The sequence below is a fragment of the Adelges cooleyi genome, unplaced genomic scaffold, assembly GCF_023614345.1.
Source record: "Adelges cooleyi isolate 19-005CV unplaced genomic scaffold, UGA_ACOO_1.1 ACOO_flye_CR_arks_rails_tigmint_CR_PRNA_23, whole genome shotgun sequence".
NCBI lineage: Eukaryota > Metazoa > Arthropoda > Insecta > Hemiptera > Adelgidae > Adelges > Adelges cooleyi.
The window spans coordinates 7,941,154-7,957,569 of record NW_026095893.1 but is presented as its reverse complement, the minus strand read 5'-3'; the positions used below and the strand labels follow the sequence as shown (position 1 = coordinate 7,957,569).

Below are 16,416 nucleotides of genomic sequence, written 5' to 3'. Positions count from 1 at the left end.
TCGAAAAACAACTGTACACGTACAGGTAAATTGTTGATATTTGACTGCGCTCTATTTACTCTATTTAGCATGTTGAATAGACCTAGACTACTCTAGCTAGAGCGTCTTATCTCCTTGTACACTGTCGATTGTTGTTTACAATATCTACAGTTTGTTGGTCTAGCTAGAGTTTAGAAAAGCAACTGCTAGAGTGCTCTACGAAAAAAATCTACAGTGTACAGGTGCCTTAAAGCAACACGGTGAGACAAAGAACCAAAGTGATGTCCAGTGTCCACAGATTGGCATCCGAAACGTTTATTTGAAAGTGGCTGCTATCACTTTTACGATAATACTAATCTTGTAGACCCGTGACCTCCCTGTCCTACCTATGTTGCGTCCTCACTATGCCTCGAGTGCCGACCCCACTGTACGGGCTTTTTTTTGGAATGGGTACCTAACTAAAAGTGCTTAGTAAAAATATAAAATAGCCATTTTAAATATTAGAGATTTCTATAAAATGTGGTTTTACTGGTCGAAAACCACTTTTGGATAACTACTGGTTGTTAGGACCGATTTTACTTAGTAAATACATTAATATCAGTTGAAATATAGAAACAGAAAAAAATAAATTATAGTACTGCGTGTGTAAAAATATGACTAGAATTACCGACTAGATTACTTTTTTTTTTTTTTCCAAAACGACTGAAAAGAATAAGTACATTATATGATTTAAATGTTTTTATTTACTATTAGGTTATGATTATCTTTTTTTTTTAAATTATACATTGTTTATTACATTATTATAAAATATGTTCTATAAATAAGTTATATTCATTACTTAAGTAAAAAAAAACAATACAGCATAACATTTGTACAATCCCAGCTGACAGTTACAAGCTTATCAATTATTTTGGTTGTACATTTTTTAAATTTAGTAATTATATACGTTGCACATACATGTTGCACAACATAAGAAAAATAATATTCATCTGCTATTAAAGCGTATTATTTAAGATATGGATATATTTTAACACGGAAGAAAAATTGATTTAATTTTAATTTTTGAAATAACCAACTGCGATAATATCTTGTTTTGCTACTCTGTCAGACTGATGACTGTTTAATTATTTGTATTTATTTTTAGATTTTAAAATCACCAAGGTAGCATATTTTTGAACTATGTATTCGTAGATATGAATCTCGTAAACTCTGACAGATAAATTAATATAGTCGGCATATCTATAGACTATAATTAAAACATTTTAAATGTAGTGCTTTTTTTTATACATTTTTTGTTGTTTCCTTTAAAACGAAAAAAGACCTTAAGATGGGAAAAAATTAAATTTAAAAGTACAGTTATACAAACATTTTAAATAACAGGAAATCATATCTTTATTATTGGTGCATAATCTTTATACATTATGTTGTAGTTTTTATTGGCACAGATTATAATAATTATCTTTAATATATGTATAATGCGCGTATATATAATATGTTATTAAATTTACTATTCACACATTTTGTTACTATATTAAAGTATATTATAAAGGTATATTAAAGTATTACATTTTTGTAGTTTATAATAATTTAAGTTTCTCATTGTAGTATTCGGTACTAGATAAACTAATATTCTCCTCTTCTAATAATTAACAAAAATCATCGGAGTTTCTTAAATGAATTGATATTACTGATTTTAATAACAATGTGTATAATTTGTTAGCTATTAAAAAAATAGTAAAATGTAAATATTTATTGATGTTACTTTGAATCGTATATAGGTGTAACAATGATTATTATCAATGGCTGAACAAACAGGATGAAAAAAAAACTAACGTGTAAAAAAAAATGCATTTAGGTAGCTGATAAGTGATAACCTATAAAATGTTTTATTACTATTATTATTTTGGGCTTGCCGCTGTCAGGTAGTAGTTCAAGACATATAATATTATACTGCAATAGAATTCCTCTTGAATCATTACTTTTGTAAACAAATACAACAAGTTCATTCACGTTTGTATAGAAGTTTTTTTCATTTGTTATTCCGACACTTAATGAATATTAATCATATAGCTCATGTTTTTTTTATATATTATAATAAAACACACATTTTTAGTAGGTATACTTATATTCGTGACTACACAATATAATATATAATAGTTAGAACTTAAAAATCAACTTGAAATTCGTTTTGAATATTATTGGTGTATGGTGAATATATTATTATATATTGTAATTTACTTTTAAACATTCTTTTTTATTTATACAGGAAATGGCTTATAAATAATACTACACTAACCTTGAATTATTGACAATTCAATATCATAATATCAGTTGTTTAGATCTGGTTTCATCAGATTAACTAATAATTATACTTAAGCAAATATATAAATAAAAATACAAAAATGTATATATATTTCGGGGACGTCGAAGTAGTAATACTAAAAGTATAGTATTTTTCTATAACTAAAAAGCTATTATTATATTTTAATGTTGATTATTGTACTTCGTTTCACCACTATAATACTCGTATACCTTCGCTTATATTTAGCATAAAAGCTCGCTACTTATTTTTTAATTATGCAGTTATCAATTAGGAGACCCATGTCTATTCCTATAAAACGTCGATATAATAAAAGAATATTATAAGACTACTAACAGCTATATGTATATATTTTTTAAATTTATTTTAAAAATGTAAATAGTACTTGGATTATACGTATTAGCTTATTACTTTATTGTGACTGTATTATGGCCTTCGAACCAACGCTTCACGTTAATTTTTCTATCAATCACTATTAATTAAGTTGAATAAATATTACTAGAACATTTATAAAATCTATGTAAGGTTGAGTATATCCACGGTAAACATTAACACCAAATGATGACAACATTAAATTGAGTTTTAATTTTTATGTTTATACGTACATAACTTAAATTTCCACTTTTTTACAACACCCCTCCCTATAAGTATTATACTTCATTATTATTTTTTTAAAAACTGTTTAAGCATGCAGACATAATATAATTCTGAAAATATTATATATTATTATACATAATATTTATTAGTACCTACACATTTTAATTATTATAGTTTACCTTGAATATATTTAAATTGAAATCATTGACCTAATTGCTATTTGCCACTATCTTGCTTTACTCAAAATATATTTAATTTATTCCGCAATTTTTTTCACATAATATAGCTAACACATAAATTGTAAAAATTTCACATTATAATGTAAACGCTTAATTATAATAAAAAAAATTAAAATAATGTATAAGTATTAATGTGCTAACATTAATATATTGATTAAAGCAAACAGTCGGTCTTAAACATTTAACCTAAATAATTATCGCTTCTGTGGTTTTATATAGGTATTTAATTTGACCCGTTTGGAAATCTACTGATACTCTCGCTTCTTATTAGGTTATAACCTCCTTACATTAACATTTTCCCAAGTAGCACACATTTCTGCACAATAGTAATTTTTTTCAACAGATGAAAATTTTCTAATAATATCTGTTACATGGTAATATAAATAATATAATATAGTTAGGTACATAAGTAATTTCTGATAATATTATTAACATTTGCAATGGACCTAATGATTGATTTTCTACTCAATACATACAATAATTAAATAGATAAATTCTAATTGTTTACAAATCATAACTCGTTTCCAATTCGTATACTTAAAAACTGAAAGTACTAAAATCTATGGTTTTAAGTCAAGTCCATTAACAAAATAGTTCATGGTTTTATACATATTTTTTGTTGTACCTATCTACATGTCTTCCGCCGAAAATCGGCTATTAGATTCAATTAGTAATTGTAAGTTTAATTTGATTGATCATAAATTGACACCTAAAAATTACATATTAAATCTAAAACTTCTAGTTGAGGAACTATAATATTAGAATAAAGTGTGTTGTGTTGTATTTAATAAAACTGTAAATTTGTGTTAACATATATATTATAAATCCAGTTTACTGATCAGTGATCACTATAGGACTTTTTGTCCCTTTTTTATCTCTATTACAACAATAAGTGCAGACTAATTTATTTCAAAATCATTAATTAAAATAGTAATTGTAGTACTACAATTTTTCGAATTACTAATCATAACATTTGTGTGAAAATAAAGAGAAAAAAATGTAATTAAAAAAACTGTTTATATCATTACCCAACCAATGACTTAAATCAGCAGAGTTTTTTTTTATCACAATGACGCATGGTAAATTCCAGAAATCTTAATTTTATTTATAGGCCGACATATTATTATATTCTGTTTCCGGTGGTTTTTTTAAAACGTTAACTGGTATCTTTAATACCTACGCAAATTTTTATTGTATTTATTATACCTTTGCATTGTAATTTATAGACGTTCCTAGGAGGTTTAATAGATAAGTGGGACAAAAAGTTCGGAGTGTCATTCTACAGTCCATAAAGTGTTTATTTTTATGCCGTCCAAGCTGAATGAAGTTAGTCCGAAAATGATTTGCAGACATCGCTGTATTTTAGCGAGATAATTAACACGATGTAAGTGTAATAACTAATTTATATGATTTGCCAAGCATGACGTGGCGACGCGTGGTATACTATATAACAATCTGTGTAATAATAGTAGTACATACACATATAAATACACTTCAAGGCCTTATTCTTAACCGTTTAAAAACAGTCGGCTTGGAAGGGAGAGACGCGCATAATGCACACAAACATTGGATTACCTTGTTTATTCGTCTAACGTTCAACTACGGTCAACGGAAGAGGCATACCAACGACCGATACTGCCGTTGTTGTCACCGCGTCAGTCGCCCAAGTGATCCATTGCAGGTTTTTACCTTAACGCTTAGACATTGAAGTTTGCCTACCATAGCGACTAACGTACAACATAGTAGAAGAGCCATTCGAGGTTAATTGACTGTTGTTATTATGTGGTTTAGTCTGGTCGTTGTCTGTCTGTCCGTGTCCACGTCGACGTTGTCAGTTGGCAGTTTTCACTTGGCGGATTTGACATTGGCCTCCAAGCCATACGCGGTACCCGAAGACAACGCGAACGAATACCAAAAGTGTCTAACCAAAAAGAAAGTATTCTACAAGAACAACTGCTGGGAACTGTTGACCAGAGGACCTTGCGGCAAAGGTTAGTGATTTTCCGAATTTTCGAGGAATTCGAATTTTCGGGATAATATTGAAATCCCATACTACATTGTTAAAATAAAACATTAAAACTACTTTTTTTTTTGCCTACAAATCTTATTTTAGACATTTTGGTGTTGGATTTGCGAGATTATGGACTCTTATTTCTACCTAACTCAAGTTGGCCTTGATGTGTGATCATAAAATATGTTTTAAGTTTTTGAACATTTTAAACATAAATACCCAATGAATTATGGTATTTAGATAAAACTGTTAATTGTAAAAATGTTTCAACAGAAAAGAGTGTTTTGTATTATATCAAAAGTATTTTATTTATTTAGAGATAATAACGTTGATCAATATATTGTTTACGCTACCGCTGTAGAGTACAATACAAAAATGATAAAATACTAATTTCATTAAAGTTAGTTAATATGATATTAGCTGTTATATAATTGTCAGTTGCTGTACTGTAGCAAGACATTTCTTTTAGGACATAATTTCAAGTAGAGGACTAAGTGTTACAGATACATTATTCACTAAAATTCTGTATTAAAAAACATATAATTCATAGCTTATTCATAAATAACTTAGGTATTGATTTTGCTTGGTGTTCCTTTTTTTTTAAATAAAACAATGAAGATTTGTTTTTATAAAATATTTACTCATATATTATTTTTAACTCATTTCTGTAGAAATTAGCAAAAAATAAAACATTTTGGGAGAGGACAGGGGCACGCACATGCCCCTGGTGTACCTCTGGCTACGATACTAGATAACGGAACAGCTGTCTTCAAACGGCTAAAAGTCAATTTTTATCATTTTTGTGTAAAACATTTAAAAAATGTTACATGTAATCTAAAGGTTATTCATTATTTCGTTATCGTTACAAGCAGTTAGTTAAAAATGTAGTTTTTCATTGTTTAATATATTATGATATAGTACAGAAAAGATTATTATGTAATAGTGCAAATATTCTATTGTATTTTAGTTATAATTTTTAAACAAATGTTATTTAAATATTGAGGGCAATGGTTATAATATAGTCAATAAAAAAATATAAAACGGTATTCGCTTTGATAATGGCAAATGGCAATCGCCAGTCGCAGAAATTTACCTTTCGGAATGAACATATTAACATTGCCTAGATAAATATAGTTGTTTATGAACAAGGTTAAGTCAAATATTTTGACTTTAGTCGAAAATTGATTGTTTTATTATAGAACAGAATTTATAATAGAAGCTATAAACCTAAAAAGAAAGTTGTATTTTAAAAAGCTAATATCATTGATTATAATAATATTATTTCTAATCAATGCTAATATTTATATTCATATTTTTCCGGTAATAGTCTTTAAAACTCAAATCTGAATTCACAAACCGATACCACTAATATCGATTCTAGTTTCGGCCCACCCCTAGTTTTTAATAATATTACTTATATTTCCACAAGTTACTCTAATATTGACGAATACTTTTTTGAATCATTTAATTATAAAAGGTCTCACGTTTGCTCATGACAGTGGTGGTAACTTTTTTTAATCTTAATAATATTCCATACACGTTTGGAACTAATTTGACGATTTAAAAAAAAACCTTCAGCACACGGTAATGTAAAGTTGAAAAATATGTACATTATTTTAGTGTTTTTCTCGATTTTGAAGGTGTAGGAGTGAGCTATTCAAATGTTTTGCCAGGTATAGTAACTTTCAGGTACTATTTCTGATCCATAAACTTGCTACTTAAAAGAATAAGTTCGGCGATTTGGGGGATATCGTGGGTGGAAACACAAAAATATTTAAAAATAAAACACTTCATTCTAAAATCAATACCTTCTCAGCTACGCGTCGAAGCTAAAAGACAAAATATATGATAGCTAGCTCTCGGGCTAATAAACAGAACACAAAGATCTTTAAGACGGGACTGAGATTGTAGAATTTATGTTATTTTACTATATTATGCTTTAAGTAACAATAAACTTGTTATCATAATATTAACATTGCTCGAATAGTCGTTGTGTATAATCATTATAAAAAACATATTACAGAAGCTACGGCACATGGGATGATAACTTTAATCTGACGTAGACTGAACGATCCTAATGAAAAACTCGTTCTAATTCACATAATCTCGGGCTTAGATTTGTTATGGTTGGTCGAATTAGTCTGCCCGACCAAAGTTCCGAAGCAAACGCATTACAGTGTTACCTAATGGTGTAGATAAATCAAGCGGCGGTCAGTCGGTTAATCAATTATTCGTCGGCGATTGTTTTTGCAAATCCCGTCTATATTCTACATATTATTATGAATATAATAATATAAGCTTCGATTGCACACAGGCAACAGAAACATCAACGAAATAACACATTTTTTTTAGATATGAAATGACATTTATCAGAAGAGAACCAGTCCACAAAATTATGGAAATGATCTGAAATTTTAAATAGGACTATAGGCTATAGTTAGAACATATTTTTGGATTGAAAATATACAAAATAAATTTAAGTTTGTGAAAAAAATAAATGAAACTTATTGTAAGGATTTCGATTTACAGTAACGATTTAACTTTGATCTCAATTCACTCGGATCAAGTTGCATGTAGATGTTTGATAAATGTCTTCCAATAATGAACGCCTCTTTTAGCACTATAAGTAAATGGTAAATACTTCAATTTTCTCGAATGGCACATTCGCGGGATAACGGAAGAAATATTACTGTTAAATAAACAAATTCACGCCGTGCATCTCAATTACTTGAAAATAATATTGTATTAATTTAACTCACGTATGTGTTCAATAAAATTTGATTATAATAATATTACCATAGAGTTCAACGTGATGGAATGTCCCGAATAACAAATTACCCGTCTACCTGGCAAAATTTGATTCATCAAATGTCGCGGCCCTGAAAGTGTAGTTTTTGGCTGTGCTTCAATATTTTCGCGGATCTGCTCCTTTATTATATTTTACTACTATGATTTATATTAAAGTCAAAAACTGACCTAACTGTAATTACGTTACAGTATTCCTTATTCTGATATCATTGTACCGCATTTTTTAAAGGTAGTATGGAACACTTGAAATTCTGATTTGTTAAATTTGTCAGGACTCAGGCTAACAGAATATCTACAAAAATACCACAATTTCCTTAGTTTTAATAATAATAATATTTATTACGGAAATACTATTCCAATTTGCAATCAAGGCAATAATACAGTACAACATCGCCACTACAATATATAGTTATAACTTATACATATACATCAAATTGTAGAATATTGAGTTTACAATAAATCTAATTTAACATAAAAGAACCATATCATAACATATTTTACTCGCTATAGTTTCTGCTTCCCTTTTGGAACGAACTAAAAAGTAATTTTTTCTATTTATTTAAATAATATAAATTGTTTTATTAGACATATATGTACAAAGAATGTGTCATAGGTATTTAGTTTTCCTTCAAAATTTACAACAGTGTTATGTCGCTTAGGCCAGTGGCTGGTGATCGACCCCGACGGATTAGACGACTTCGAACAACCGATCAAGGCTTTGTGCGTAAGACGCCGGTGTAGCGAAGGGGATGTTTACTGGCCGCTGGATGGATTCTGTCACCAGACGAAGGAGTCTGCGGATAAGCTCTGTCCTAGTCATAACACACAACTTGCAAACGATTACTATGGCGAAGGATACTGCAAGTGTACTGGCACCTTAAACGTGCCTTACGTTCGAATCGACGATAAATTGGATTCAGCTTGCTATCCCGTTTACACAAGAGGACCTTGTCCCCTTGGATTTATAGTGACGGAAACGGACGTGCCCGGGTAAGTTGTTTTTAAACAATAACAATCTATGTAGATGTCCTTAGAACTTTTAGAAATTTGTATTGGATAAAATATACATGGTCTATTACCAGGTCGTACTAGACAACGGTAGATTAAGTGGTTCATTAGAATGTATTATTCTTAATGAATATTCGTGGAGTCCTTAGTAATAAGCATCTTATTAATGAGAGTAAGGATATAGGGTTTTCAAATGTAATTGATTCACTGGGCACGCTGTGATGAGTGTTCTGTAATAAATTGAAAAAATCTATGTAAATAAAATGTTTTAAATACCGAATAAAATTACGTCGTATTGAGATTTCTTTGGATATGAATTTCAATGAAATATTTTCCAAAGATAAGGAATAAGCTTCCATTTCGATTAGATATTGTAATATTGTACCAAAGGATAAGTATATATGTTTACGGTTTGAGGGTTCGTTGAAAGCACAATATAATACAATATCCTTGATTTCATAATACATATATAAGCCATCCTATTGTTAAAAACCGTAAGAGGCTGTCATGAGTTTAACAATGGTATACATCAGATGAAAAGATGTAACCGCATCCCCTCTTCGAGTCCCTTTACATAGCTCCTGCCCTTATCTAAAATAAAATATGGCAATTTTCGGTATATCATAAAATCAATGATAATGTGAATTCGTTTACTTCAGATTATTTCAAGAATCTCGAGAAAAACTTTTTTACAAAATATATTACGCGTGTCGACGAAGACTTAAGTAAACATTTTTTTGGTACTAGATTGCTCGTGTACCTACTTACTTCTATCAGATATGAGATTCTACGGCGAATTGAATTCTAAAGCTTATTGAGACACGTGGGGTTGTTCGGCGGCTTATTTATATGGATTTTTTAACATATCTGTAAGCATACATGACCAGAGCGATGATACCGTCTAGTTATTTCTTTTAAAGAGAACGAAAATAATTAAAACTAAACAAACAAGAAAATGTTGTGGGAAGGATGCTTCCAATTCGGTTTCTCGGCGAAAGCACGTGGTTGGGATGATATCTATTAGTTTTTTCCTTTTTTACTTTTGTGTGTGACAATCCGAAAATAGTAGGAGGTTAGATCTGGCATTGTGCATGGACACCAGTTTTAGTAATGTATATGTACAATGACCGCTCATATTACAATGAACTGTAAAATAAACATAACTATGTAATAATTAAGTTGTCTATTATTGTGATAATTATTTAATTATTAATATGTATGTACGTAAATAGTTTTTTAAATTTAAATTAGCAATTTCTAGTTTATTAACTATGCAAAATCGAAATTTGAAACATCTGGTTGTTTGTGGGTGTTTTGTATTTTAAATTAACTGTTTTGTTGTTGTGTAGCAACACTAAATAAACCAAAATGATAAACAATTTTTGTTCTTGCAATACATAATTTTAATTTATTATCAGAAGTGAAAGCTTTCAATGTGTTTTATAAAGTGTAAGTAATTTAAACTCTATTTAGTATATTATCCAAATAGTTTTCTAGTTTTATGACTTAGTGCTCGAAATTACAAAATGTTATCTCTTTTTTTTTTATAAAAACAAACCCATTAAAAATAGATTACCTGACGGATCATTAATTTCAGCCTGCAATCAGTGGCGCGACTAGAAGGTTTTCAAGATGACTATCCAGTAGACTACAACACACAACTATAAAAAACAAACATTTTTTAAGCGCATATCACATTTTAACTAATTTTTTGTATTAATACTAATGACACTTAAAAATAAAATACTTGAGTAATTAACTTCCAAACAAATTAAAAATGTCAATTGCTTAATCTACCCTAAAAGACATTATTGTCATAAAGATTAAAGACATAATATTAATTGTTATAAAACAAATTAAATCCATTGTACCTAATTCCCGGATTATAAAATAATGCGCATTAACCAATGCATAATATTGCAATAGCAACGTGTATTTAAAATTATATTTTAATTAAGTCCGTTAAATTATATCACCTATTATAAATCTACATACAAATAAATGTTATGGTTTTTGGTGTGAATTCGCTTGTAAACATAGTCCACAAAACCTTATCAATTACCACGATTTCATGAAGTAGAATATTCTCATTGACAAAATTAGAATTAAGTTAAGGGAGTATTGTGAAAAGTACCACGTTTTTAATATATATTAAACTATTCAAATGCGATACAACTGTTCTGGCATTAAAAATTTGCATAAAAAAACAAAATGTTAATGCGCAATTACTTAATTCACATTACTGACGTTTTTATGTAGTCGTTAGTATTTTGGTTTATTTGTAATTTTTAATCCTGAAGTCAAGTTTAATGCAATTAGAGTAAATGAATTATCAATTAGTTGAAAATGAGAAAATGAGAGATTAAAAATTAGATTATATGCACCTAATTCCCGGATTATAAAATAATGCGCATTAACGAATACATAATTTTTAACTTAAATAAATTCAATTATATAATATATTATGTACATAGGTACCGCGGTTATATGCCATCGTTAATGCGCTTTAGAATTTTGGTTTTTATACAATTTGTAATCTCGGAGTTAGGTTTAATTAAATTTAATGGGTCAAATTATTAAAATTTAAATAGTCAATTGGCATCGTTTGTGTTTTTCAGGTACGGGAATTGTACAACGGACGTGTGCCGGTGGCGTTGGACCGATCAGGCGTCTGAGAGCGCCGTGCCCCAGATCCCGTGGACAGACGGTCGATGCTACGAGCCGGACACTAGCGGTCCGTGCGCCAACAACGAAGAGTTCACCGTTCTGCGAGAGACTGGACGGCCGGGTTGCGCCACACGGCTGACCGAGCTAAACCTATTTTCCAGCATGCCGGTCCGGTGCAACATGGACCACACCGGGGAGTGCGTGGACGAGGTGCAAATCGTTAACACTACTAGAGCAGAGTATACGGCCCACTTGCTGGCTTCGGCGGTGCGGCACAAACGCACCAAAAAGAGACGGACGTCATACGGTGTCCGCTAGTGGACGACGACCAGTCATCCAAGTACTGGCCGTCAGCTTACCTTCCAGACCTTACCTTTTGCGTTACACCGGTGGCAATGTATCCGGTGATCAATACCTCCGGAACGCGTCTTTACTGCACGGATAATGTACACCAGATTATCGCGTCTAAATAACGATAACAGCATAATATATATTATATCGTATAAAATGTTATAAGTAATAATGTAATTCTGTGGCTTGGAGCAAGAAGGGCCAATGTCAATTTTGTGCTTAAACGAGTTAGTCCGCTAATTGCAAAAATTTAATCATTCTTTATATACTGTGAAAAAATCACACTCTGAGGCCAAAAAATTAATTACTCATGAAGAGTTTGATCAAAAAATTAACATAGAGCCTAATGGAAAATGAAAACTTCAAAGCTCATTTTCCGAAAGTTGCAAAAAGTGACATTGGCCCTTCTTGCTCCAAGCCACAGAATTTATTTATGGAGTGTACACCATTGGCGGAGATCGCGGGGGGCATGCGGGGGCTTAGCCCCCTCAAAAATTAATTATTTCCTTTGTTTTTTTTTAACCGCTATATTAAAGGAAAATTTCACAGCATTGTACAATAAAAAATAAGATATTGAAGATTTAATAAAGAATATTACACCACAAGTGTTCCCTAATTTGTATAAAATGCTCCAAATTGCTTTAACCAAATTCCTATTAGCTCTGCTACGTGTGAGAGGAGCTTTTCTGCAATAAGGAAAATAAAATCTTATTTAAGAACATCTATGGAGCAAACCCGATTTAATGAACTTTCAATTTTATATATAGAAAAGGACTAAAACATTAAACTGTGAAAATGTTTTAAATACATTTGCTAGAAAATGTAATAGGATAATAAATGTATAATATTGTTATAGTAATTGTGTAATTAAATTTCTTGTTGTTATTATTGGGGTGGGGGGGGCGATGCCCTCGCGGGTCTGTTTGCTATACATATAATTTAAGCCCCTCTAAATATTATATAGGATCTCCGCCTATGGTGTACACGTAAGATAAGACCTTTTTATTAATTATTTATTTATAAAAACAGCTGGTTTTGCGAGAAGTGTTGTTTTGAATACCTAATATGTCGATGTTAAATGGTATAAATGATAAAATAGTATGTACATCTAAAATTGTTTGTTCCTTGCATCAATATACGAAAAACTTGAAAAACATATTTTGTTATCTATTTAGTAATTACATAGGTTAGGATACACATTAAATACCGGGTAATACGGGTACCCTGAGTTCAATACGGCCAACAACGCATTTAGTCATTTTCGGGGAAAATATGCCTAGCATAAAATTGTATTTTTCATCTAAAAAGATTTATGTTTTGGTTTATGCTGACTGTCGTTGCAAAACGTCTAAAAGAATAAATAATAATACTCTGACCTGTAGTAAAAAGGTTCAATGTTCAAATTCAAATAGATATAGGTAACTAATTTAATAGTTAGGTCAAGCTTACGTTAAAGTAACAACTTAAGTCCGAATTGAGTTCAAATCTCAATTTTTCTGCCTTCTCTGTATTTTCCTAAGCCCTTGGGTAAATTTGTTTAAAGTGTCCAAATTATGTATGTACTTCCTACACAAAACGCTAGAGACAAAAGTAAAAAATGTAAAAAAAAAAAGCTATTTTAAAATTGTATTTACCTAACTGAACACTAATTGTGTACAAACTTTTCTCGCATTATATATTTTTACTTGGTGTATTATTAAAATAAATATAATTCATGGTAAGAAATATGAAGTTCAGCAAAAGTCGTCGGTAAGTGTCCCTTTTTGAATTCTAATGTTGCATTTCTACGGACATTTTAACCACCAGACCATAAAGAATTCATTAAGTATTCTCTTCGAATCGCATAATTTACAGAAACTCGGAAAGTTAATCGGACTGCGATGTTGACGAAAATTCTAATTTAAACAATTCCGAAACTTTGCTTGTAGGTACCTACTGAAAAATGTATTTAACTGATTTTATCATTAGTAAGACGTATGCCTACTGCATAATTGTCCTGGATATTGTCACAATAATTTTTAATTCGTCGTACAATACTACAATATTTGTGTAAGCTGTTTAAATTGTATATGTGGTTAAATCAATTAATATTGTGTACCTACTCCTTTTATTTTTTTCAAATAAAAATTGTAAATATTTATGATTAAATCAAGTTTTCAAGTATGATCAATATATTTCAATACTTAAATTTGTCCACTAGGTACATATTTCAAAATAAATACGCGGTATCCCATTTTTTACTGATCGGTATTTATCAAAGTAGTCCTGTACCGAAAAGTTAATACTATATTTTCTACTTAACTAGAAACAGCAAAAAATATATACTCAGATTCATTGGATAATCTAACCGACTACTGTAATATTGCCAAAGTATATGACTACAGGGAATGATTAAAGTGAGACATCAAAAACTAGAGGCTAGTCTTTCTACCTCTGTTAATGCTTAAAAGTAGCCCTTTTTAACGTGTTCTCTTAATTGTTAAGGCAACCGAGCTTCAGTTTATCATAAATTATTAATTTTTTTTGTTTTGTCATTTAAGTTAATAACTATAAATTAATTTACATTACTTTAGTATTTTTTTTAAGTTTAATAATAATTAAAAGAACTTAAAATATTTAAAAATAGTCCGATGAAATATTTTTAAATCATAGAATATTATAACACAAATGTTTTGATGTTTTAGTTTCCTGAATATATAAGAAAATTACATAAATTATTTTAAACATTTCATATAAATAATATGCGTATAATTTTTTTCGCCTAACCTAAAATTATACATTAAGAAAATAATAAATAATAGACATATCATTGTGTACAGTTAGATATGTGTTAGGTTTTTCTGTTATAATTGTCCAACGGGCTGACATCTGCTAATCTCTATACTCTGCCAACGCATCCAACCAAGTTAAAAGCAAAACTTACCCGTTAATCGCTGGCAAATGTTGCAATACACATTAAACAGTCTAGTCGTCTTTATTGCTTGGACGTCTGAAGTCTGAACTAAAATGGCATAATTTTTTGATGGACTACCTTGAAAATTTTCACTCTAAAAATACATTTAATGTTTAGTGTAAAATCGAAATAATCTTAGTTAAACCATATTTTGCTGATATTATATTGTAATATAATTACAATTTTTTGTGAGTAAAAATATAATTTTAGTTTTTATTTTTCGAAAACTCATTCTCTTTCATGGTTATTTTGTAATGTATAATAGCAATATAGTTTCAAGAAGAATTACACAGCCCTTTATTAATTAAAATAACTGTAGGCTGACATAAATTGGCTTAAAAGTTATAACATTTACACGGCGCACGCTTTGTGTTGTATTTAATTTTTTGTGGAGGCGTACCGCGTATGTACAATAATAATAACATTATACCTTTGTGTTTTATGTTATAAAATCCAATTATAATAATAAATATGAAATATGTATACACAAACGTGTTCTAAAATGTATAACAAAAATACTATTAATTAAATACATCAGTATTTTCAATTTAATTAACCATTTTATAATGCATAAAAAAAGATAAAGAAATTGAACTTACAAAGAAATGGTTAAGGGTTAGGGTTAAATGGTTTTTGGATGATCTAAGGTATTAAGACAAAGAACTTTCCTCGAGTATAGACCCTGATCCAATCATGATATTTTATCTAACATAGATGTTTACTCCCTACAGGCTTAACGTTCTGTGTTACACTAGTGTGAGTATGTGTAGGTATTGTTCTTTTACCTTTTATCAACTCAGAAAATGCAACGATACTTTTAGTGGTTTCTAGAACAGCAATATAGTCTTGAGGTGATGTCGATGGTCAATCGCGCTTTCTGATGAAAGTCTTTTATTTTATGTTTTATTATTATGCATTTTTACCAATTTATTAATCGAACACTTCAGATATACCAAGCTTATAATATACTTTGTTTTACCGGAAACACAACTGTAAAATAAATATAATAGGTGCATCTAATAGCAATTATATGTTAATGGTCAGATCGATACTAATTAAATACCCTTTCAGTAGTACAATAAACAAGTACCTATCCAATAAAATGTTTTACATCTGCTAAGTGCTAAGATATATTTTATTATATACCTAACAAATTGAGGAATGTAGTACATATTTTAATAAACCTAAACTATGAATTTTGTATTGTAGATATTACATGTTGTTCATTAGGTTTACACCTAAGCACAGCCTACTCAGTAGTCAAGGGCTAACTATTAGTTATAATAATTTATTATTATTATATTATGTGTTCAAATAAAAAATGTTTAACATATTGAATACTCTCTTTGTTTGAGTATACAATGATGTGTTCGATATAAATTTTATTATAAAGTCCAGACAACGTTATCTTTATTTATTTGCCAAGTATAATGCAGTGAATAATTATAGATTCTACAAATAAATAATAAATAAGCCTTAGTAA

The 16,416-nt window shown here is 29.6% G+C and overlaps 1 protein-coding gene across 1 annotated transcript; it reads left to right on the top strand.

Moving 5' to 3' along the window:
• The first annotated feature begins 4,702 nt into the window (after window positions 1-4,702).
• LOC126835315 (uncharacterized) lies at window positions 4,703-13,136 on the top strand. Its single transcript, XM_050567812.1, has 3 exons — window positions 4,703-5,126; window positions 8,614-8,944; window positions 11,581-13,136. Exons 1-3 carry the CDS (start codon window positions 4,916-4,918, stop codon window positions 11,945-11,947), a joined length of 909 nt encoding a protein of 302 aa, XP_050423769.1. The 5' UTR covers window positions 4,703-4,915; the 3' UTR covers window positions 11,948-13,136.
• The last annotated feature ends 3,280 nt before the right edge of the window (window positions 13,137-16,416 follow it).